The sequence below is a fragment of the Equus caballus genome, unplaced genomic scaffold, assembly GCF_041296265.1.
Source record: "Equus caballus isolate H_3958 breed thoroughbred unplaced genomic scaffold, TB-T2T haplotype2-0000448, whole genome shotgun sequence".
Classification (NCBI taxonomy): domain Eukaryota; kingdom Metazoa; phylum Chordata; class Mammalia; order Perissodactyla; family Equidae; genus Equus; species Equus caballus.
The window spans coordinates 1,611,945-1,638,133 of NW_027221892.1; the positions used below are offsets into that span (position 1 = coordinate 1,611,945).

General features: G+C 37.4%; 1 protein-coding gene and 1 pseudogene across 1 annotated transcript in view; both read left to right on the forward strand.

The window, feature by feature from the left end:
• Nucleotides 1-26,189, forward strand: part of LOC138922075 (large ribosomal subunit protein uL15m-like) — a 414,353-nt gene that overhangs the window by 378,922 nt on the left and 9,242 nt on the right. Inside the window, 1 exon segment of the mRNA XM_070258904.1 lies at nucleotides 3,312-3,380. Within this exon segment, the coding sequence (XP_070115005.1) occupies nucleotides 3,351-3,380 (30 nt within the window). The 5' untranslated portion in view covers nucleotides 3,312-3,350.
• LOC138922064 (ligand-dependent nuclear receptor corepressor-like protein pseudogene) lies at nucleotides 20,897-25,967 on the forward strand (annotated as a pseudogene).

A 26,189-nucleotide genomic window follows, 5' to 3' on the forward strand; every position in this document is an offset into this window, starting at 1 on the left:
AGTTTCCCCCTATATTTACCTCCTCACAATTTACCACCCTTAGAAGCTCAAACCTCTTTTCCTTTGTCTTGTCATTTCTTCACAAATTTATTTCCCTTTGTGAAAATGGTAACAGTCTGCCTCTTTAGGATTTTCATGTCATTTCTGAGGCCCCTCCACCATATGCATATGAAATAAACCTTTTTCTCCTGTTAATCTGTCTTTTGTCAGTTCAATTTGCAAGACCCCAGTTATTGAACCTGAGAAAGTAAAGGAAAAAATTTTTTTCCTCCTCATCAACATCATCTAGAATTACAAAAATTGCAAGAGTAAATTACCAATGTAGGAAAGGATAAGCAGATCAGGTCATTTACTGAATGCCCTTAGTTACTCAGATTTATTTCTAGAACAGAATTAAAACTCCAGGAAAAAAAAAAAGCACACGGGAGAAATAAGTACATATTAGAGGTGGCATTTCAAATCAGTGGAAAATGATAATTTTTCAGCAAATGATATTAAAGTAATTGGCTACATTTGGGAGAAAATTCAGGTGGTTCCTCCATTATTCCTCCCACCAAATTTTAGTCAGTATCCAGAAATTCAAATGACTAGCATTTACAAGGAAGTGCCCAACTTTTCTAATAATTAAAGAAGTACAAATTAAAACAATTTATTACTTTAGATCCATGATATTGGAAAGATTGGAACAAGCTTAAATTGCGTACACTGCTAATGGTGTGTGGTATAAAAGGAAATGACCCTGAAGAACAATTTGGGAAGATCCAGTAAAGTGGCAGATGTGCATAGCTATGACCCAGCAACTCTACTCTGGGGGCCTACTTTGGAAACCCTCACATGTACGTACACAGAGAGACATATAAGAATATTAACTGCAGCGCTCTTTCAAAATTGAAAACTGAGAACAACCTAGACACTCATCAACAAGAAAACGGATAAATTCATTTATATGTGAAAACACATTAAAGTACCATATATTGTTTCTTTCCGATGTTTTAAGATATGTGATGTACAATGAACTGCACATACCTAAAGTGTACAATTTGATAAGTTTTGTCTTGTTATATACTACTCAAACTATAACCACGATCAAAATAAGGAACATATCCATCACACACAAAACTTCTCTTGCTCCTTTGTAGTCTATCCCTGTCTCTTCCCTCTGTGCCCCATCCCCAGGAGACCTCTGATTATTTTGTCACAATAGATTTGTTTGCATTTTCTAACACTTCTTTCTCTCAGCATCACTGTTTAGAGATTCATCCATGTTGTTGTATCAGTTGTCATTTCTTTTATTGCTAAGTAGCACCCATTATATAGATATAACGCAATTTGTTTATCTGTTCCCCCGCTGATGGGCTTTTGAGTTGTTTGCGGTTTGGGGCTATTACAAATAAAGCTGCTATAAAGAATCTTGTACAAGTTTTCATGTGCATGTATGTTCACATTTCTCTAGGAGTGGGAGTACTGAATCAACTGGAAGGTGAAGTCTTGACTGTTTAAGAACCTGCCAAAATGTTTTCCAAAATAGTTAGTTTAAACATCTGATCAAATCTTTTGCCCATGTGATAAACTGGATTCTCTTATTATTATTGAGTTGTAAGAATTTTATGTCTATTCTAGATACAGTTACTTTGTCAGATACGTGTTTTGAAAACACTTTCTCTCAATCTGTGGCTGGATCGTCTATTTTCTTATGTGTCTTTTAAGGAACAAAAATTTTTAATTTTCATGAAGTCAAATTTATTGACTTTTCTTTTATAGTTTATGCCTTTTATTTTAGTTTATGCTTTATTTAAGAAATTTTTGCTTAACCCAACATCACTAAGATTTTCTCCTATATTTTCTTCTAGAAAATTTATAATTTTGGCTCTTATATTTAGACACTTATTATGATCCATTTTGAACTAATATTTCCATATGGTGTGAAACAACGATTAAGACTTTTTTTTGCGTATATGGCTCTCCAATTTCCTATCACCATTTATTGAAAAGATGATCATTTCCTCTTTGAATTCTCTTGGCTTCTTTGTCAAAAATCATTTGTCCACAGGATAGCCACATAAAAAGAATGAAGTTGTACAGCTATCTCATACCATATACAAAAATTTACTCAAATGGATCAAAGAGCTAAATGCAAGAGCTAAACCTATAAACTCTTACAAGACTACGTAGATTTAAATCTTTGTGACCTTGGATTAGGCAATGGTTTCTCAGATTTGAATAGACATTTCTCCAAAGAAGATATACAAATGGCCAATAAACACATGAAAAAATACTCAACATAATTAACTAATAGGGAAATGCAAATTAAAACCAAATGAGATACCACTTCACATCTGCTTGGATGGCCATAATCACCAAAGACAGGTAAGTGTTGGCTAGGGTGTAGAAAAATTGGAACATTCATGCTGTTGGGAATGTAAAATAGTGCAACTGCTTGGGATATTTTCCAAAGTCTGGCAGTTCTTCAAAAGGTTAAGCATAAAGTTACTCAGCAATTTCACTCCCAAGTATATAACCAAGATAACTGAAAACGTATGTCCTCGCAAAAACTTGTAAACAAATGCTCATAGCAGAATGATTTGTAAAAGCCCCAAAGGGGAAGCAAATGTCCATCAACTCATGAATAAATAACCAAAAAGGTGGTATATCCATACAATGAAATATTACTAAGCAAGGAAAAGAAATGATACATGCTACAACATTGAAAGCATTAAACTAAGTGAAGAATCCAGTCACAAAAGACCACATATTGTATGATACCATTTATGTGAAATGTCTAGAATAGGCGAGTCCATTGAAACAGAAAGTAGATTGGTGGCTGCCTAGGGCCAGGGTAGGAGGATTCAGGAGGAAATGGGGAGTGACTGCTAATTGATACAGGGTTTCTTTTGTGGGTGACCTAAATTTTCTAAAATTAAATAGTAATGATGGTTGCGCAACTCTCTGAATATACGAAAAACCATTTAATCGTACATTTAAAATGCGTGAATTGTATTGTATGTGAATTATATCTTAATAAAACTGTTACTTTAAAAATCTATTGTCCATAAATTTGTGAGTCTACTTCTGAACTCTCTATGGTGTTCCGCTGGCCTGTGACTATTCCAATACCACGTTGTCTGGATTACTGTCTCTTTATGATAAGCTTGGAATCAAGTAGTTTTAGTCCTTCTACTTTGCTCTTCTATTTCCAAGTTGTTTTGGCTATTCTATATCCTTTGTAGTTCCATATTCATTTTAGGGTTGACTAATGTATTTCTTCAAAAGAACCTATTGAGATTTTCATTGAGATTCTCTCAAATCTACAGGTCAATTTGAGGAAAAATGACAACTGAGTCTTCCGATCCATGAACCAGTATCTCTCTCCATTTATTAAGGTAATCTTGGATTTCTGTCAGCAATGTTTTACACTTCTCAGTGTATAGTCCTGAATATCTTTTCTCAAATTTATTCCTAGAAAATCCATGTTTACGTTATTGAAAATGGTACTTTAAATTTCAGTTTGACCATTTCTTGCTAGACATAGAAATGTAACTAATTTTTGCATATTGACCTCGTATCTGCAATGTTGCTAGACTCACTTAAAAGTTCTAGTAGCTTTTATTTGTAGATTCCTCAGGGTTTTCTTAGACAATTATGCACTTGAAAATAAAGACAGTTTTACTTCTTTTCCAATCTGCATGTTTGATTTTTTCTTTTGCCTTACGGTACTGTCTAGGACCTCCAATAGAAGTGGTAGGTAAACATTGTTGCTTCATTCCAGATCTTAGGGTAAAAGCATTCAGTCTTGCATCCTGAAATATAATGTCAACTGTAGGGTTTTTGTAGATACTCTTTATCAGGTGGAAAGAATTCCCTTTTATTCCTTGTTTGTTGAGAGTTATTGTACTGAATGAATCTTTGTGCATCGAATGTTTTTATATATATATTAAAATGATTATTTTTTCTTTAGTTTGTTGACATGGTGAACTATATTAATTGATTTTAACATTAAGTCAACTTTGCATTCCTGGGTTAAACCCCACTTGGTCATGATATATTTTGTTTTTTCACTCAATTCATGATAAGTTGTTTGTTCAAAAATTGTGAAGAATTTTTCCATCTATTTTCATGAGGGATATTGGTTTATAGTTCTTTTTTCTTGTAATGTCTTTATCTGGTTTTGGTATCAGGATAATGTTGGCTACATAAAGTGAGTTGGACAGTATTCCTTCCTCTTTAAAAGTCTGGAAGATTTTGCGTAGAACTGGTATACTCCCTCCTGGGATGTTTGGAAGAAGGTGGGGGGGGAATAGGGAAATGCTTGTCAAAGGGTACAAACTTGTAGTTATAAGACAAATAACCTTTGGGTCCTATTGTACAGCATAGTGATTATAGTTAATGATACTGTATTGTATACTTGAAATTTTTTAAGAGAGTAGTTTTGTTTGAGGAAGATTAGCTCTGAGCTATCATCTGCCACCAATCTTCCTCTTTTTGCTGAGGAAGATTGGCCCTTAGCTAACATATGTGCCCATCTTCCTCTACTTTACATGTGGGACGCCTGCCACAGCATGGCTTGATAAGTGGTTCCCATGTCCGTGCCCAGGATCCGAACCGGTGAACCCTGGGCCGCTAAAGCAGAGCACGCAAACTTAACTGCTATGCCACTGGGCCAGCCCCAAGACAGTAGATCTGAAGTGTTCTCACCACACACAACAAAAAAGTAACTGTGATGGATGTGTTAGTTAACTTGACTGTAATAATCATTTCACAATGTATGTGTATATCAACGGTTTGCATTGTACACCTTAAGTACATGCAATTTTTATTGTCAATTATACTTCTGTAAAGTTCGAAAAAAAATGTTTAGTAGAATTCAGCCATAAAGTCATCTAGGCCTGAAGTGGAAATCAATTTCCTTAGTAGGCATAAAGCTAGTTATGTTCTTTATATCTTTTTATTAAGGGTAAAAAACAGCTTTATTGAGATATAATTTACATACCATACCACTCACCCATTACAAGTGTACAATTCAGTGGGTTTCGATATATTACATTATTGATTTTTTAAAATTGTGGTAAAATATATTCAACATAAAATTTGTCATTTTAACCATTTTTAAGTGTACAATTCAGTAGCACTAATTCCATTCAAAATGTTGTGCAACCTTCACCACTGTTTTCAAAACTTTTTCATCACCCCCAACAGAAAGTCTGTAATTGTTAAGCAATAAGTCTCCACCCTACCCTCTCTCTAACCCCTGGTTATGTCTAATCTACTTTCTATTTCTATGAATTTGCCTATTCTAGATACTTCATATCAGTGGATTCATACAGTATTTGTCCATTTGCATGGCTTATTTCATTTAGCATAATGTTTTCAGTGTTCATCCATGTTGTGTCATGTATCAGATCTTTATTCCTTTTTATCATTGAATAATATACCTTTGTACATATACACTACGTTTTGCTTATCCTTTCATCTGTGGATGGACACTTGGATTGTTTTCACCTTTTGGTTTTAGTGAATAATGCTTCAATGAACATTGGCATAAAAATATCTGTTTGAGTCCCTGCTTTGAATTCCTTTGGATATATACTTTCAGCTTTCAACATCTGACCATGATGCGTCTTGGTGTAGCCCTCCTTTCATTTCTCCGACTTAGAGTTTGTTGAGCTTCAGGGATATATATTGTTTTTATCATATTTGGGAAGTTTTCGATCACTACATAGTCAATATTTTTCTGCTCTTTTCTCTCTCTCCTCTCCTTCTGTTACTTCCATTACACATAGGTTGGTGTGCCTAATGGTGTTCCACAATTCTCTAAGGCTCTGTTCATTTTTCCTCATTCTTTTTTCTCTCTGCTCCTCAGATTGCATAATCTCCATCAGTCTGTGTTTAAGTTTTCGGGTTTGTCCATCTTTCGGTTCAGATTTATTGTTGGGCTCCTTTAGTGAGTGATTGTCCAGCCACACCCTTGATGTTCTCTCCAGAACAGATTTTCTCATTTTTTTGTAATGTAGATAGGTTGAGAACTTTCAAATCTTCAATTTTGGTTTCTTTTTCTAACTTGCACCTCAGAACTCTTCCAGCCTCTACCCATTCCCCAGTTCTAAAGCCACTTCCACAATTTTAAGTATCTGTTACAGCAGCACCCTACATCCTGGTACCAAAATCTGTATTAGTTTGCTAGGGCTGCCTTAACAAATTACCACAGACTGGGGGGCTTAAACTACGGAAATTAATTTTTTCACAGTTCTGGAGGTGAGGAGTCCAAGATCAAGTTGTGGGCAGAGCTGTTTCTTCTGAGGCCTCTCTCCGTGGTTTGTAGGTTACCGTCTTCTCCCTGTGTCTTCACGAGGTCTTCCCTTTAGACGAGTCTTTGTCCAAATTTCTTCTTCTTGTTTGGACGCCAGTCATATTGGATTAGAGCCCATCCTAATGACCTCATTAAAGACCTTTTCTCCAAATACAATCACATTATGAGGTACTGGGAGTTAGGACTTCAACATACGAATTTTTCAGGAACACACTTCAGCCCGTGACATACTTCCTGGTATGGAACCTGCATCCTGTCAGCAAGCTGGGGTGTGGGTGCTCAGGGCCCAGTGTTTTCAACCTGCTCCTACCTGTGGTAGAGGTCCACCTTCCAAGTAGGGGCTACTTGGGGTAACAGAGCCCCAGTCCTCTTGGCTACATTTGCCTGGAATAGAACTTCTGCAACATGAAGCTGAGAACGTTAGAGACTGCAGCAGCCTGCTCTCCCAGGGAGAAACTCTCACCCTAGACTGCGAGCTAAGAGGAGAGAGAGGGTCTCATTTTCTTGTAAAGCTGGATCACTCCGACTTGTAGGAGGGGTGGAGGTAGGAGTGGGACATGGCTCAAATGGCACAGACTTGCTGTTCTTACCCAGATTTACTAGATTTTCCTGAGTAAATGTTTTTTAATTTGCTGTATGCCATTAGGACAATTTCCAGAAAATTTAAATTTAAAAATAATAATAATTTTTACCATTTTTTTTTTGAGGAAGATTAGCCCTGAGCTAACATCTGCTGCCAATCCTCCTCTTTTTTTGCTGAGGAAGACTGGCCCTGAGCTAACGTCTGTGCCCATCTTGCTCTACTTTATGTGTGGGATGCCTACCACAGCATGGCTTGCCAAGTGGTGCCATGTCCACACCCAGGATCCGAAGCGGCGAACCCCGGGCCGCCAAAGTGCAATGTGCGAACTTAACCACTGTGCCACAGGCTGGCTCCAATTTTGATCATTTAAATGATCGTTTCATGGGGAAATGTTCTGCCGAGCTCCTTATACCACCATTCTGGAAGTCCTGTCTCTATTACTTCTTGAGTCAACTTGGCTGGTTTGTGTCTTTCAAGGAATTTGTCTATTCAATCTAAGTCATTAGTTTGTTGGCGTAAAATTGTCTACTCTATTCCCATATCACTTTTAATGTTTGAAGGTTCTGTAGTGATGTCTTCTCTCTCTTTCCTGATATTATTTATTTGTGTCTTTTCTCTTTTTTATCCTTATTGGACTTGCTTGAGATTTGTCAGTTTTATTGATCTCAGACAAATCGTTTTTGGTTTAATTGGTTTTCTCTCTTTTTGTCATTTTTGGTTGTTTTTTATTTTTATTGATTTCTTCCTTTCATTTACTTTTTTCCTACTTATTTGGGTTTACTTTGCTCTTCTTTTTCTGGCTTCTTAAGCTTTAACCATAGTTTTGAGAATTTTCTTCTCTTCTCTTCTGAGTTTTTAATGCTATAAATTTTCCTCTAAGAACTGCCTGGGTATACCCCACAAATTTTGATATGTCATGCTTTCATTTCCATTCTATTCAAAATATTTTAAAATTTCTTCTGGGATTTCTTCTTTGATGCATGAGTTATTTAGAAATACGTTTAGATTCCATATATATGCGGATTTTTCAGTTATCTTTTTTAAGATTTTATTTTTTTCCTTTTTCTCCCCAAAGCCCCCTGGTACATAGTTGTATATTCTTCGTTGTGGGTCCTTCTAGTTGTGGCGTGTGGGACGCTGCCTCAGCGTGGTTTGATGAGCAGTGCCCAGTCCGCGCCCAGGATTCAAACCAACGAAACACTGGGCCGCCTGCAGCGGAGCGCGTGATCTTAACCACTCGGCCACGGGGCCAGCCCCTCAGTTCTCTTTCAAATACTGTTTTCTCTGAGTTTGAAAATTTTTGTAATTGAGGTCACGTTGGTTTTTAATATTGTGTAAATTTCAGGTGTACATCATTATATTTCAGCTTCTGTATAAGTTACATCATGTCCACCACCAAAAGTCTAGTTTCCGTCTGTCACCATATATATGTGCCCCTTTACCCCTTTTGGCCTTCCCCCACCCTCTTCCCCTTTGGTAACCACCAATCTGTTCTCTGTTTCTGTGTGTTTGTGTGTTTGTTTGTTTATATTCCACATGAGTGAAATCATACAGTATTTGTCCTTCTCTGTCTAACATTTCACTTAGCATAATACCCTCAAGGTCCATCCGTGTTGTCTCAAATGGCACAATTTCGTCTTTTTTATGGCTGGGTCGTATTCCATTGTGTGCATATACCACATCTTTATCCATCATCTGTTGATGGGCACTTAGGTTGCTTCCCGGTTGTGGCTATTGTGAATAATGCTGCAATGAACATAGGGGTACATGTATCTTTTCAAATTAGTGTTTTCGTCTTCTTTGGATATCTACCCCGAAGTGGAATAGCTGGATTGTATGGTAGTTCTATTCTTAATATTTTGAGAAATCCCCATACTGTTTTCCGTAGCGGCTGTAGCAGTTTGCATTCCCACGAGCAGTATATGAGGCTCCCCTTTTCTCCACATCCTCTGCAACTCTTGTTATTTCATGTCATTTTAGTAATAGCCATTCCAATGGATGTGAGGTGATATCTCATTGTAGCTTTGGTTTGCATTTCTCTAATTATCAGTGATGTTGAGCATCTTTTCTTTTCTTTCCTTTTTGGAGAAGATTAGCCCTGAGCTAACTTCTGCTGCCAATCCTCCTTTTTTTGCCGAGGAAGACTGGCCCTGAGCTAACATCCGTGCCCATCTTCCTCTATTTTATGTGGGATGCCTGCCAGAGCATGGCTTGAGAAGCATTGTGTAGGTCTGCCCCCGGGATCTGAACTGGAGACCCCAGGTTGCCAAAGTGGAAGGTGTGAACTTAACCGCTGTGCCAACGGGCCGTCCCCTGAACATCTTTTCATGTGCCTGTTGGCCATCTGTAAATCTTCTTTGGAAAAATGTCTGTTCATATCCTCTGCCCATTTTTTGATTGGATTGTTTGTTTTGTTGTTGTTGAGTTGTGTGAGTTCTTTATATATTTTGGAAATTAACCCCTTATTGGATATATGACTTGCAAATACTTTCTCCTAGTTGGTGGATTGTCTTTTCATTTTGTTGATGGGGAAGACTTTTAGTTTGATGTAGTCCCGTTTGTTAATTTTTTTCTTTGTTTCCAGTGCCTGAGGAGACATGGTATTCAAAAAGATACTGCGAAGACTAATGTTGAAGAGCATACTGGCTATGTTTTCAGCTAGGAGTATTATGGTTTCATGTCTTACATTCATCTCTTTAATCCATTTTGAGTTGATTTTTGTGTATGGTGTAAGATAATAGTCTACTTTCATTCTTTTGCCTGTGGCTGTCCAGTTTTGCCAACACCATTTATTGAAGAGACTTTCCTTTCTCTATTGTCTGTACTTAGCTCCTTTGTCGAAAATTAGCTGTCCGTAAATGTGTGGTTTTATTTCTGGACTCTCAGTTCTGTTCCATTGAGCTGTGTGTGTGTTTTGTACCAGTACCATGCTGTTGTGATTACTGTAGTTTTGTAGTATGTTTTGAATTCAGAGATTGTGATACCTCCAGCTTTGTTGGTTTTTCTCGAGATTGCTTTGGCTTGTTGTTAGTTTCTAATGTAATACCATTGTGGCCAGAAAGCATAGTTTTTATTATTTGAATTCTTTTACATTTATTGAGACTTTCTTTACGGCCAATCTTACAGTCTATCTTGGTCAGTGATCCAGTTGTATTTGGGAAAAATGTTAGGTAGAATGTTGGTTGATAGAGTTATTCAGGTCTTCCTTTACTGATTTTTCTGTCTACTTCATTTGTCATTTATTGAGAGAAGGGTATTGACATCTATAATAGTGGCTATAATTGTGGATTGGTGCAGTTCTTTTAATTTTATCATTTTCTGTTTTATGTATCTTGAAGTTCTGTCATTAGGTGAATATGTATTTAGTGTTGTTGTTCTTTTCCGTACAATTTGACAGTCTCTACCTTTTCATGACAGTCTCTATCTTTTCCTGTTTCAAAAATCTCTGCCTTTTGATTTTTTTTACAGCATTCACAGTTAAAATGATTACTGGTTGTTGTGATTAAAGTGGTTAAATGTACCATTGTGCTATTTATTCATTCTCTCTCTTATTTGTGATCTCTTTGTATTTTTTTTCTGCCTTCTTTTAGAAGGCAGAAAATTTTACATTTTCTAATTCCATTTAATCTCCTTTATTGACTTGTTAGGAATAAGTCAATATTCTTTTCATGTTATCTGTACTCTTTGTTTTCTTTATTTTATAAGTTGTTTTAGGGTTTATATTAGACATCTTCCACTTATTGCGCTCTACCTTCTGATCATATTATTATCCTTCATGTATAGTATAAGCTCATTACAATAGTTTACTTTCATTTCACCTTTCCTAGATTTTAGGTTATTGTGGATATACATTTTATTTCTACATATATTAGTAACCCCACATGCATTGTTACATTTTTGTTTTAACCGGTCAGTAATGTTTTAAAGATGTTTAAAAATTAGGGAAAAGTGTATTTTGTATTTACTCACAAACTTTGCGTTTCCAGTGCTCTTTATTTCCTTGTGTATATCCAGAATTATAGTTGGTGTCATTTTCCTTCTGTCTGGAGGATTTTCTTTAATATGTATTATATTGCTGGGCTGCTGGTGATGAATTTTAGCTTTGATATGTCTGAAATAGTATTTATTTCATTTTCATTTCTGAAATGTATGTTTACTGGATATAGAATTCTGGGCAACCATTATTTTTCTTTCAGCTCTTTAAAGGTGTTGCTCCGTTGTCTTCTGGCTTTCATTCAATCCAGTGAGAAGTCTGCTGTAATTCTCATTTTTCTTCTGTACACGTGTCTTTTTTTGGGCTGCTTTTACGTTTTTTCCTTATCACTGATTTTAAGCAATACGATTATGATGTGCATTGGTGTAGTTTTCTTTGTTTCTTCTGCTTGGGGTTCATTGAGCTTCTTGGAAATATGAGTTTATGGTTTTCATTAAATTTGGAAAAATTTCATCCGTAAGTCCTTCAAAATTTTCAGTCCTATCTGTCTCCTCCTTTTTGGGAGTGCAGTTATATCTGTATTAGGGCACATGATGTTTTTCTATAGCTCGCTGATGTTTAGTTTTTTCCAATCTTTCCTCTCTCTCATTTTAGATGATTTCTGTTGTCTTTAAGTTCATTAATCTTCTTCTACAGTGTCTAACCTGTTGATAATTTTAACCATACTGTTTTTCTTCTCAGACATTGTATTTTCACTTCTAGATGTTTATTTGTGGTTTGTTTTGTTTGTTTCCTTTTAGATTAACAAAGGTTCTTTTACCATGCTAAAAATATAAAATATACCATCTTAACCATTTATGAGTGTAGCACAATTCAGTAGTGTTAAGTAAATTCATATTGCTGAGGAATAGATTTCTTTTACATCTTCCATATCTCCTTAAAATGCTCATCTTTCATCCTTCTTGAACATATGAACTATATTTATACTAAGTGTTTAAACATTCTTGCCAACTATTTCTGTCATCTCTGGGTCTGTTCATATCGATTGATTTTTCTTTTCATTTTAGGTCTTATTTTCCTGTCTCTTGCATATCTGGTAATTTTTTTTTTGTCAAGTGCCACATAGTGTGAATTTTATTTTCTTAGTTGTTGGAGTTTCTGTATTTTTTTTCTAAAATATTTTCAGGCTTTGTTTTGAGATTCAGTTAAGCCATTTGTAATCAACTCTGCCATTTTGAGGCTTGCTTTCTTGCTTTGTTAGGTGGATCCAGTACAACTTTTAGTATAGGACTAATTTGGTCCCAACACTGATGTGATACCCTCTTGAGAATGTCCTTGTATTAGGAGGTTTTTTTTATTTGGCTAGTGGGAATATAGAGTATTACCAGCCCTGTGTGAGTTCTGGGATGGCTATACTTGAATCTTTCTCATGGTCTTTCACTGGCCTTGAGTAGTTTCCTCACACACCTGCATTGATCAGTACTCATTTGGAGCTCTTCCTGCGCAGATCTGTCTTCTCTCATACTTCATCCCATAAATGCTCATAAGATTTCCTTGTATGAGCTCTGTATCTTTAGCTCCTGGAACCAGCAGGCTCCGTTTGGGTACTTCCTGCCTGCACATAGCCTAAAAATTCTCTCCAGGCTGTAAGCTGGGGCAATAATATGGCTCACATCTTTTGTTTCATTTCTCTCAGAGATCATTATCTTTCACTGACTGTTGTCTAATATCTGGAAACCACTGTATGTTTTGTCCGGTTTCTTAGTTGTGTGTGGTGGGAGGATAAGTCTTGTTGTTTTCTTTTTAATCCAGTTGTGTTTACCCCATCATTGCTAGAACCCCAAATCTCAAAAATACTACATATTGATAACAGATACATACAGATGTAGTAAAAGTACAAAGAAAAGCACAAGAAGGATAAATTCTAAATTCAGAATAGTGGTTACTTCTGGGGAAGCTGGGAGAAAGAGGAATGTGATTAGGTATAAAAAGAGACCTATAGGGGGCCATCCCCATGGCCGAGTGGTTAAGTTCATGCTCTCCACTTCCACGGCCTGGGGTTCGCTGGTTCGGATCCTCGGCATAGACCTACACACCGCTCATCAAGCCATGCTGTGGCAGCCTCCCACATAGAAGAACTAGAATGACTTATAACTAGGATATAGAACTATGTACTGGGGCTTTTGGGAGACAAAAAAGAGGAAGCTTGGCAACAGATGTTAGCTCAGGGCCAATCTTCCTCACCAAAAAGCGTGCAAAAACAAGACCTATGACTATTTTTATAATATTTTATTTCATAAGCTGGGTATTGGGCACATAGGTATTTGGCTTAGTGTTAGTCACATTTAATATCAGTCCTGAAATATTTCACAATTGAAAGATTTCAAACAGAACAAAGGATTAAGTTTTTTAAAAAGACAAACTGAAAATGCTAGAAGAAAAAGCAGGTATGTCTTAGTGGTGTCTATAACCTTTTACTCCCTCTACAAATGGATGTATAATATGTAAGAAATAGTCTTCAAATTAATATTATCAATCATTCATAAAAAACATTGAGCCGGTCTTGTGCCCATTTCTTTGATTTTTGCTCTGAGAAGTTGATATGGAGAATATATGTATTTCCAGACTGTTCTTGACTTTTAGAAAAGTTTAAGGCACCTTGACTGAAGTGAGCAAACTAGAATCCTGAGTAGGGACAATGAGGTCACATTCTGTGGATTCATTCTTCCAGGTCTGCAAAACAGTAAGAAACCATTTCCTCAGTATTAGAGGGATCAGATAGCAGCAAGACTCGGAAAGCTTCACCAAACTGTCTTCTGTTTCTACCATATGCCTCCCAGAGGAACCAGAACTAGCAATTCTAATGGCCTTGCACAGTTGTAGGAGAACTCCTGCCACTACCATGCATGTATCTATGACTTTCCCTCCTTTATATTTTCCCCTGTGAACATGAAGGACTATAGTAGTAGTTAATTATGTTTTCCGAATATTTCTGATTCTCTGCCTTCCAGGACGTGGTAGGACTGCGATTCCCAGATTCTTGGTTTGGGTGGGGTCATGTGAATAGTTCTGGTTAATAAAGTATAGGTGGAAGAAATCTGTGTCACTTACAGACTAGAGCTTTTCATTGCTGGTGTGAGGCCCTTCAGAATCTTACTTCCTTTTGTCACAGCAACCTGCAAGTTTCAGTTTGGTGGCTGCTCTCTCAGCCTGGGTCCTGGAATTAGATAAAAACTAGAGTTCCCAGATGATCCTTGATGAGATTATGATACAATCAAGAAATAAACCTTTGCTGAGAAAGTGCTAAAAATTCCTTTGTATCATTCAGTTCAAATGTCCCTTCAGAGAGGCAATCCTTGACCACGCAGTCTAAAACCCACCGCAAATATCAGTTGCTGTCTAACACAATCCCCTGTTTAATTGTCTTCATAGTACTCTTTACTTTCAGAAATGGTTTTATTTATCTGCACTTCTTTATTCTATTCCCCACCCCCTGCCAAAAAAAGCCCCCAGAATACTCCATGAGAATAGAAGACTTGCCTGTTTCATTCACTGCAGTATTCCCAGCACTTTGAGGATAGAGAGACATGAAAGAATCAGATTAGCCTGATTTTTACAGGCCATGGTAAGTGCAATGTGAAGTCACTGAAGGGTAATGAGACTCTGACTACTTTTGGAGAATGGACTGGAAGTGGGCAACAGTGGAAGTGAAAGTAGATCAGTCAGTAAACTCTAGCATTGTTCTAGGCAAGATAAAGGGGGGTTGAACAAGTATGGTGTTTGCAGATCAAAAAGATAGGTCTTGTTTATGTGGGAATTAGGGAAGAGAAGCATCAAGAAGACTCTTAGGTTGCTGGCTTTAATAACTAGATAAATGGAGGTGCCATTTAATGAGATGGGGAATATAAGGGAAGAGCACTTTGGGGGGACTGTGGCAGAGAGTTGGATATCTAGAATTTCCTTCTGACTATGTTATGAAGACATCCTAGTCAAGATATCAATTAAACAGCTAGATACTGTCCATGAAAATAATCCATAAGCAATCTATAAACGAAAATATGGGTGAATTTGTTCTGAGCTGAAATCTGAGGACCATGGCCCGGGGCCTTTCTTCCCACAGGAAGAAAGGGCACCAAAGAAGTGAGGTGTACAGAGTGGTTATATACCGCCAAGCAGGACGTTTCACATATGATTGAAATGTCCCTCCCACAATAGTCACAAGATTGCCCTGTCGGCACAGCTCTTGATGGACACCGCAGGTAGTGGGTCTGCTATCTCAGAGGGCGTAGCAGGAGGCAAGTCTGTTGTCTCGAGCTGGGCAGTCACAGGTGAGCACAGCAATCAGTTTCTAGCCTAAGGAAAGACGCTTAAGCCTTAAGGAGATGCCAACTTTGGGAGAGGGAGGGAAGTTGCACCTTTATCTCAAGGGCCTTTGTTCTTGCCATAGGGAATATCTAAAGCAGATATACAATGCATGCTCAACAGCCACGGTCAGGCCCTTTTGGAAAGACAAGGTGAGGCCGAATTAGGTTTACACCAAATGGCTTCCTCATATTCTCCAATATATCCTATTGCTTGCCATTTTTATTTGTCAATACAAACAAGTTGAACTCAGATTTGGGATGCAGATATAAACCTGAGAATTTATAAACCATTTAAGATCACCTGTGTTGGGGAAGTGGGAGAATTCCTCCCCCACCCCTTTTTCTTAAGGTTCTTATGGCTGGTCAAATAATTTAAAAGGCAGGTTAGCAGGAGAAAAATCAAACAAAGTTTAATAGCATGTATACATGGGAGAAACTCAGGAGAAACAGTAACTCAGTCATCTGGCTGAGGCTGCCTGTTTAAATTTCTTCAGCTACAGACAAGGAGGATGTTGGGGGTAGTGATTTGGAGCTTCAAAGGGGAGGAAGGCAACTCCTGGAAATGGAAAAGCAAATGTTTGGTAAATAGAACTTTGATAAGAATGGGCTTAGCAAGGATCCTCCCAGTCTACCAGATACCCAGAGTTATCTAAGGTGATGGCTTGTCCTGGGGACTGGCCTTTATTTTAAATTTCTTTTAGTCAGTTGGGGAGAAGGTGGAATGTTCTTCCTGAGTCTTCTGAGCCTTTATTTTCTTCAGCTTGAAATAATCCACATACCAGAGTGGTGCATCTTGCGGTGGGCGGGGCGGGGGTGTGGGCATGCCCTGAACCCCATCACCTGCATAGGAAAAATAGATTTCAACATTTAGGGGTTAGATAGTATAAGAGGAGCCACTAAAAGTGAGAGAAGCATGGGCTATCCAGAAACCCAACAAGAAAAGTATTTCAAGGAGCAAGTACTCAACTGCTTTGAATGCTGCTAAGAACTCATTTAAGAGAACAGAGAATTTATATTTTTTTCAGCTTTGTTGAGGTATAATTAACATTAAAAAATTGTACATAGTTAATGTATACATTGTGATGAAGTTGGACAATATGCTTACACCCATGATACCATCACCACAATCCTGGTAATAAATATATCCATCACCTCCAAAAGATTTCTTACGTCCCTTTGCTTTTGTGTGTGTGTGTGGGAAGAACATTTAACCTAAGACTTATCCTCTTAAGTTTATAATGTTGTAGATCTCTAGAACTTATGTATCCTGCATAACTAAAACTTGATGCTGAACAACAACTCTCCATTTTCCCCACTCCCGTCCCCTGGCAACCACCAATCTATTTTCTGCTTGTCTAAGTTTGACTATTTTAGATACCTCCTATAGGAGAAATCATGCTATATTTGTCATTCTGTGACTGACTTGTTTCAGTTAGCATAATATCTTTTTTTTTATTGAGTTAATGATAGGTTACAATCTTGTGTGATTTCAGTTGTACATTAATATTTGTCATTCGTGTTGTAGGTGCACCATTTCACCCTTTGTGCCCGCCCCCCACCCCCCCTTTCCCCTGGTAGCCACTAATCTGTTCTCTTTGTCCACATTTTTAAATTCCTCCTATGAGTGGAGTCATACAGAGATTATCCTTCTCTAACTGGCTTATTTCACTTAACGTAATTCCCTCAAGGTCCATCCATGTTGTTGCAAATGGGATGATTTTGTTCTGTTTTGCAGCTGAGTAGTATTCCATTGTATATATATACCACAACTTCTTTATCCATTCATCTGTTGATGGGCACTTAGGTTGCTTCCATGTCTTGGCTATTGTAAATAATGCTGCAGTGAACATTGGGGTGCATAGGACTTTTGGGATTGCTGACTTCAAGCTCTTTGGATAGATACCCAGTAGTGGAATGGCTGGATCGTATGGTAGTTCTATTTTTAGTTTTTTGAGGAATCTCCATACTGTTTTCCATAGCGGCTGCAGTAGTTTGCATTCCCACCAGCAGTGTATGAGGGTTCCATTCTCTCCACAACCTCTCCAACATTTGTTACTATTAGCTTTAGATATTTTTGTCATTCTAATGGGTGTAAGGTGATATCTCAGTGTAGTTTTCATTTGCATTTTCCTGATGATCAGCGATGATGAGCGTCTTTTCATGTGCCTATTAGCCATCTGTATATCTTCTTTGGAGAAATGTCTGTTCATGTCTCCAGCCCATTTTTTGATCGGGTGGTTTGATTTTTTGTTGTTGAGTTGTGAGAGTTCCTTATATATTATGGATATCAAGCCTTTGTCAGATATATGACTTGCAAATATTTTTTCCCAGTTAGTGGGTTGTTTTTTTTGTTTCAATCCTGTTTTCATGTGCCTTGAAGAAGCTCTTTAGTCTGATGAAGTCCCATTTGTTTACTCTTTCTGTTGTTTCCCTTCTCTGAGAAGACATGGTGTCCGAAAAGATCCTTTTAATACTGATGTCAGAGAGTGTACTTGCCTACGTTTTCTTCTAGAAGCCTTATGGTTTCAGGTCTCACCTTTAGGTCTTTGATCCATTTTGAGTTTATTTTAGTGAATGGTGAAAAAGAATGGTCAGTTTTCATTCTTTTACATGTGGCTTTCCAGTTTTCCCAGCACCATTTTTGGAAAAGACTTTCTTTTCTCCATTGTATGCACTCAGCTCCTTTGTCGAAGGTAAGCTGTCCATAGATGTGTGGTTTTATTTCTGGGCTTTCAATTCTATTCCATTGATCTGTTCACCTGTTTTTGTACCAGTACCATGCTGTTTTGATTACTGTAGCTTTGTAGTAAGTTTTGAAGTCAGGGATTGTGATGCCTCCCGTTTTGTTCTTTTTTCTCAGGATTGCTTTAGCAATTCGGGGTCTTTTGTGGCCCCATATAAATTTTAGGATTCTTTGTTCTAATTCTGTAAAGAATGTCATTGGGATTCTGATGAGATAGCGTTGAATCTGTAGATTGCTTGAGGTAGAACGGACATTTTAACTATGTTTATTCTTCCAATCCATGTACATGGAATGTCTTTCCATCTCCTTATGTCGTCATCCAATTCTCTCAGAAAGGCCTTGCAATTTTCATTATATAGGTCCTTCACTTCCTTGGTTAAATTTACCCCGAGGTATTTTATTCTTTTTGTTGCGATTGTGAATGGTATTCAGTTAGCATAATATCTTCCGGGTCCATCTATGCTTTTACAAATGGTAGTATTTCCTTAATTTTTAAGTTTGAATAATGTTTAATTGTGTGTCTATCTCGCATTTTCCTCATTTTCTTTATCCACTTGACTATTGATGGACATTTGAGTTGTTTCTATATCTTGACTATTGTGAATAATGCTGCAATAAATGTGGGAGTGTAGATATCTCTTCACAATCCTAATTTCAAGTCTTTGCATATATACCGAGGAGTAGAATTGCAGGATCATGTGGTAGTCTATTTTAATGTGGTTTTTTTTGGTGAGGAAGATTGACCCTGAGCTAACACACCTGTTGCCAATCTTCCTCTTTTTGCTTGAGGAAGATTGTCGCTGAGCTAACATCTGTGCTAATCTTCCTCTACTGTATGTGGGATGCTTTCACAGTGTGGCTTGACGAATGGTGCTAGGTCCATGCCCAGGATCTGAACCTCCGAACCCCAGGTCGCCAAAGTGGAGCACACGAACTTAACCACTATGCCATCGGGTTGGCCCCAGTCTTCCTCTATTTTTTGTACGTGGGATGCCACCACAGAGTGGCTTGATGAATGGTGTGTCGGCCCACACCTGGGATCTGAACCCATGAAACCCCAGCCGCCAAAGTGGAGCGAATGAACTTCGCCACTATACCACCAGGCCAGCCTCTATTTTTAATTTTTCTTTTTTTTGAGGAAGACTGGCCCTAAGCTAACATCTGCTGCCAATCTTCCCCTTTGTGCTTGAGGAAGAGTGGCCTTGAACTAACGTCTGTGCCAATCTCCCTCTATTTTATATGTGGGTTGCTACCACAGCATGGCTTGACAAGCGGTGTATGTCTGCACCCGGGATCTGAACCTGCAAACCTGGGCTGCAGAAGCGGAGAGAGCTGAACTTAACCACTACACCACTGGGCCAGCCCCTACTTTTAATTTTTTGAGGAACCTCCATACTGTTTTCCATAGTGGCTGCACCATTTTACATTCCCATCGACAGTGTACAAGGGTTCCAATTTCTCCACATCCTTGCCAACACTTGCCATTTTTTGTTTTTTGGTAATAGTCATCCTAACATTTGTGAGGTGACATCTCAATTGTGATTTTGATTTGCATTTCTTATCAGATTTGGCAATATGGAGGTTATTCATAGGAAAACGTATGAATCAAAGAGGAGGAAAAGAGAGTCCACGTAGAACTCTTTCAAGAAGTTTTGCTATGAAAGCAAGCAGAGAAATAGGCTCAGCTAGAGGGATTACGGGGTAAAGAAAAGTGGTGTTTTGTCTTTGTTTTTTTAAGATGAGCGATATTACAACATTTTTTATGATGAAGAGACCATCCAGCCTGAGGAGAGATTGATGATGCAGTAAAGAGAGGGGATAAGGAAAACAACTAAACCCCTAAGTGGGTAGCAGACATAGGAGTCCAGATCACAGCTGGAAAGACTGAAGATTAACAGAAGAAAAGCCACTTCCTTCTCTTTAATATGATGCAGAAGATAAATGCAGTTGTAGGAAGGATTGTACATTTAGTGGTGGGATGTGGGAGAAGTTCCCTATCTCGTGACTTTTTTCTGAAGTGTAAAGGAAAATCATTGGCCAAGAGAGAACATACAAAATAGTCATCGCGGAGAGCGAAAAAGTAAGTTTTCTAAAACCCTGGAAAAGGATGACCAGCTTAAGGTTTGTGATCAGGAATTTAAAGAAAGCTTGTCAACCTGAAAGCCAGTTCTTTGTGGCCAGGAAAGAGGGCAATAATGAAAAGTGTTCTAGAGAGAGCAAATACAGTGATTGTTGTAGCTTCTTATTTACCCTAAATGATCACTTAAAGTGTATAAGTACATTATAATCTATAACAATGTTAAAGAAAATATATAGCTAACAGAAGTTGGCAAGTAGAAGGAGCAAAGAAGTGTGAGAGGTTAGGTGTGTAAGTATCTTCATCTCGCACAGAGTGAGGAGCTAATGTATAATTTTGAAAGTTGAAAATCCAAAAAAACAGATGTTTGAAGTACTTACCTTATTTAAATTATACGGTTTATCATAAAATAACTAAAATACTAAGAGGAAATAGTTTAAATTATCTAAATCCTCACCTGTCATAAGTGAATCCACAATGTCAAAAATTGATAAAACAATTAGTGATTGAGATCCTTTAATTTATAAATATGGAGGCAGTCACCGGAAGAAATAAAAAACAAAGTGAAAAGTAATTGCCTGTGGAGAACTTTTGTCCCTCATTATTATTTTGTATGACTTGATTTTTTTCATAACAAATGTATGCGTTAGTATACTTTAATAAAATTAAAACAGAAACTATTTAACTGCGAATGAAGGCCTTGAAGTCAGGGCCAAGCTTTGATACAACTGGGTAGGTTTTGTCGAGGTGACATTTATTTCCAGCCCCTTCCCGTGCCCTCTGATTGGCTCTCTCGGAATTGGTTTTCTCCCAGTATCAAAGGGATTCACTGCCCTCCTGCCCCTGGCTTCCTCCCGCCTTCACTGAGGAAAAGCACATCTCTGGTTGTTTTCTGCTCCTCAACTTTGATCATTACAAAATGAGTCTATTCTTGGTCTCATTCTTAAAATGATTTGTTTTTGGCGCTCCGGGGCTCGCGCCCCTGCCTCGTGCCTGCGCCGCTCGTATGTAAATGAGGGCGCGTGACGCGGGACGCGGATGGACAAGGGAAGAGAGAGAGTGGCCGCTGCCCTCGCCGCCCGGTGCTGGAGCCCTCGGTGCGCGGCGGAGAGGAGAGGATGCCGGCGGGAACTCGACTCTTGGCGCCACCGTCTCATGCACTGTGTAGGTTTTGAGAGTATTTTAGAAGGGCTTTATGGACCACGGCTACGAAGAGCCCTGAGTTTATTTGAAGGATTGTCTACCATCTCTTGATTCTTCACAGTCAACACCAACAGAGAAACTGTCATCTCAGGGCCAGTCCAACACTGAAAGACTGAATGCCAAGCAGAAAATTAGCTAAATGCACTCTTTCGAAAGAAAGACCTTCCTCAGAACTGTGATCCTAACATTCCCCTAGTTGCTCAGGAATTAATGAAAAAGATGATACGTCAGTTTGCAATTGAGTATATTTCAAAAAGTGGTAAAATTCAAGAGAATAGAAATGGTTCAATTGGACCAAGTCTAATATGTAAAAGTATTCAAATGAATCAAGCAGAAAACTCCCTTCAGGAAGAACAGGAAGGCCCCTTAGACCTCACTGTGAATCGAATGCAAGAACAAAATACTCAGCAAGGGGATGGAGTGTTAGATCTCTCTACAAAGAAAACCAGCATAAAATCTGAAGAGTCGTCCGTATGCGATCCTTCTTCTGAAAATTCAATGGCTGGGAGACTACAGAGAAACAGAGAGGACTATGTGGAGAGAAGTGCTGAGTTTGCAGATGGTTTGCTCTCAAAAGCTTTGAAAGACATTCAGTCTGGAGCACTGGACAGAAATAAAGCAGGCATACCTCAAAAAACTTTACTTCTCCACTTAGAAGCCTTACCAGCAGGGAAGCCTGCATCTTTTAAAAACAAAGCTCGAGATTTCAGTGATAGTTACTCATATAAAGACAGTAAAGAAACTTGTGCAGTGCTGCATAAAGTAGCCCTGTGGGCAAGAGCTCAAGCAGAGCGCACAGAAAAAAGTAAACTCAATCTAATTTAAAGAAAAAAATGAAAGCCTACAATATGAAACTTCACGTCCTACTGTACAGTTAAAAATTCCTCAACTACGAGTAAGTTCTGTTTCAAAACCACAACCTGATGGTCCTGGTCTGCTGGATGTTATGTATCAAGTTTCCAAAACCTCTCCAGTCCTAGAAGGATCAGCTCTCCAAAAACTGAAAAATATACTCCCTAAACAGAAGAAAATAGAATGTTCTGGGCCCGTAACTCACTCAAGTGTTGACTCTTACTTTCTACCCGGGGACCTCTCTCCTTTGTGTCTTAATTCTAAAAATGGAACAGTTGATGGAACCTCTGAAAATACTGAAGATGGATTGGATCGAAAAGATAATAAGCAGCCCAGGAAAAAACGTGGCCGTTATCGGCAGTATGATCATGAAATAATGGAAGAGGCTATTGCAATGGTAATGAGTGGCAAAATGAGTGCTTCCAAAGCACAAGGAATTTATGGGGTACCTCACGGCACTTTAGAATACAAGGTAAAAGAAAGATCTGGAACACTGAAGACTCCTCCTCCGAAGAAACTCCGAGTACCAGACACTGGGTTATATAATATGACAGATTCAGGGACTGGCAGCTGCAAAAACAGCAGCAAGCCTGTGTAGATTACTTGTTAGGAAAATGTTTGTACGTGTGTTTGTGTGTGTGTGTGTATGTGCACAGGTGTGTGTTTGTGTGTCTATATACACACACGTGGGAATTACAGATGCTCACTCTGACAGGAGACATGAAATTTTGCAGTTGAAAAACCACTTACATGCCTTTTGAAAAAAAGTTTTATTCAGGGTTTTCACTGTGGACAGAATTATATAGTTGCTTACTTAATTCTGATAGTTTGTATTTAATCCTTGTATAAATAGGTGAAAAAGATTGAGGTTTTCTTTAGTAGTCAATAGCATAAAGCGTTGTGGGAAAACAAGTAATTGTCAAGTGAAACATTTTTATAGGTGAAAGACCACCCCAGCCATTCAGTTAAACCATCTTATAATGGAAATATGATATTAATAGTTTTTAAACATTTTTACCTAACATACTTAGAGTTACTGTAAGTACGTCAACCAACCAATCAGAGTTTAAATACGCAGCTATCTCCATACTAAGAAAAATTAATATATACAGTATTAGGACACTACAGTGCATTCTATGAAATATGAAATGCACTCAAGTGCATCCACCAGGAATAGACAAGAAAACCTTAAATGATATGTATAATGAAATTTAATATTTATCATTTAACAGTTGTTGTAGCAGGAAGTTGGGGTTTATAAGGTATACACTTTTTGAAAAAAACTGACACATTGTTAACCCCAGGAGCTATAAAATCCTTTAATATAAGATGGAATACTAAGAACAAAAAGTAATTTAAATTTAATTATTAAAATAATTTAATTTTGTTTTTCATTTGAAAAATAAGCTAATGTGTAAGATTAGAAAAGAAAGTTGGAATGCAACTTAGAGCATGTTTATAATGGGCACAGAAAAAGCTTGAGAATGATCATTTTGGTTTAAATGTGCTGGTTGGTTGATGTTATGACTACTTTAAATTTTAAGGATTGTGATAGACTCCTACTATTGAAAAACCTCAGTGTAACTTTAATATATTTGCTGCTGTGACATTTCAAAACATTTTCAGTTTATCAAAAATGAATTACAGATTTCATTTTGGTGGGCGATACATTATCGTTTTGCTAATAACCAAATTTGCAGTTTGTTCAGGGTCTTAAATGGATTTACAAATATTTAACACTGAAGCTGTTTTGAACTTTCAGTAATGTAAACTCTACTAATTGGGCAGTTAGAAGCTGGGCAGTGCATTTTAACTTTTACTAGCCTCATAAAAGAGACCAGTAATTTTTATATAGCAGTTTTAAAATGTGGTTCAGAGTATCCATGTTGGATTTATGGAGTATGCCGTTTTAGTGGTAAAATGTTATAAAGCATGTGCCTCCATATAAAGATTGGGGATTTGCTTCATATGTTCACAGTTCTCCGAGTGCCCCTTTGCTCTGTTAAAAGTCAGGTTCTGATCATTTTTCTAAGCCAGTTTTCCTAAGTCCAAAAGGAATACTTAAAGCTGAATTTAAAAAATAAGTGCACCTTGTCAAATACTTGTGTTTTTACACTTGTGTTTGTGTGTATCTAATAATCACATATACATGTAATACTAAAGAGATTTTCAGCTATTACATTGAAAAACTGCTTACATATGTATAAGGAAACTGAAGAGAGGGAAATACACAACCAAGTAGATATTTGGTCTCTTCGATCTATACTGAACCCTCTTCAGCAATTAATGTTACCTGCATGCTAGGGTATGAATCCTCTCGCTCTTTTTTATTCCCCCAAGAAAGTATACATAATAGATTGCAAAACAGCAGATGTCAGGGTCATCTTTCTTTTTAAAGAATTAAGCCATATTTTGTGAGGGCCAGAACTTGGATGATTTAATGTATTTCCCCTCCCCGCCCCCCGCGCCCCCAGTGAAAAGCAAAGTTAATGTTTCAACACAATTTTATTGACCTCTTTATACAGAATTTTACTTGCAAAAATTTGGGGGCTTGAAGGCATTACATAATATTTATATTGTATTGAGCTTTTTTATTCCTCACACTATATTTACATTAATAAATTGATTGAGAAGTTTATAGTAAAGGGATACTTACAGAACACTTTTATATCATTTAAAAGATGACCTGACCAAAAACTTGACAGGATTCATAAAATCAGGGATCATTTTGCTATTGACTTCACAGTGCTCAGTAGTTTTATAGGTAATATTATAGTTAATTTGCCGCGTTTTAGTACTTGTATTATTTATTTTTGGTCAGAAATAGTAAATTAAATATTTTTTGATAGTTTGTAGGTAATGATCAACTCCTAACTTTTAAGATTTTTTTATTTTTTCCTTTTTCTCCCCAAAGCCCCCCGGTACATAGTTGTATATTCTTCGTTGTGTGTTCTTCTAGTTGTGGCATGTGGGACGCTGCCTCAGCGTGGTCTGATGAGCAGTGCCATGTCCGCGCCCAGGATTCGAACTAACGAAACACTGGGTCGCCTGCAGCGGAGCGCGCGAACTTAACCACTCGGCCACGGGGCCAGCCCCCAACTCCTAACTTTTAAAAGAAACAAAATGTTTCTAGTTACTGAGTTCACTTTTGATCATACAAACTTGGAAAGGCAGGGAAATTTATGGCTTCCCCTTCCCCCCAGTGATTCCATTAAGATATTCTCTATGTTAAACTTTCAAAGTACTTTATAAATTTAGTTACCAGTTATTACTTATTAATTGACAATTTTCTGAAAAATCCAGTTTCAGCAGACTTTTAATGAAGGTGAAAGCAACCATTATGTGCTTTCTACTTATTTGAATGTTCCTCAAGTATTTTATATTTTAAAAAAAAAAAGAAGGAAAAGAAAAAACGGTGCCTCTGTTTTTAGAAAACTACTGCTCAGTAAAGTTGTTTAAACCATTTCTGGTAGCTAATGATAATTTTATATTAAATTGTATACTAACTTTAGTGAGACTGATTTTTTTAGTTGTTTACAGTACAAATACTTGTATTTGTTTTTTAATTGCAGTATTTCCATTGTCACAGTAATTTAGTAAAACTCTGGCTGCCTTGATTTTGACAGATTTTGTTAATATAAACTGATTGTTAGGCAATTAGTTATATTTATGCATAAATCAATTGCTCTATGATTCATGAATTATTTATTACAATATTTTCTAATGAATTCATGTATCTGTCTTGTGTTGTACTGTAATTCTGTTCCTACTTTGTGTTGTTATATATCTAAATCTGATTGTATGAATTTTAATTGTTCAGTTAACGTGTTTCTAGGTTGTAATTTGTAGTAAAGCTCTTCAGTGCTTTTGCACTTAAATTTAAAAAATAAATAAAAAATAAAAATGATTTGGTTTTGGCTCATGGTAAAAATCAGTAATAATCTAATAACTGAAATTCCCTTCCTCCTCCTGTTCCCATCCCTGCCAAATATTATTTAATGTGTGATCTCATTTAGGGAGATTAGATGGGAGAGTTTTATATGCATGTTTTTGTTTTTTAATCTCAGAAACAGAGGGTTAAATTGATCAGATGCTTCACTGCACGGTGTATTAGTATTACGGTTCATAC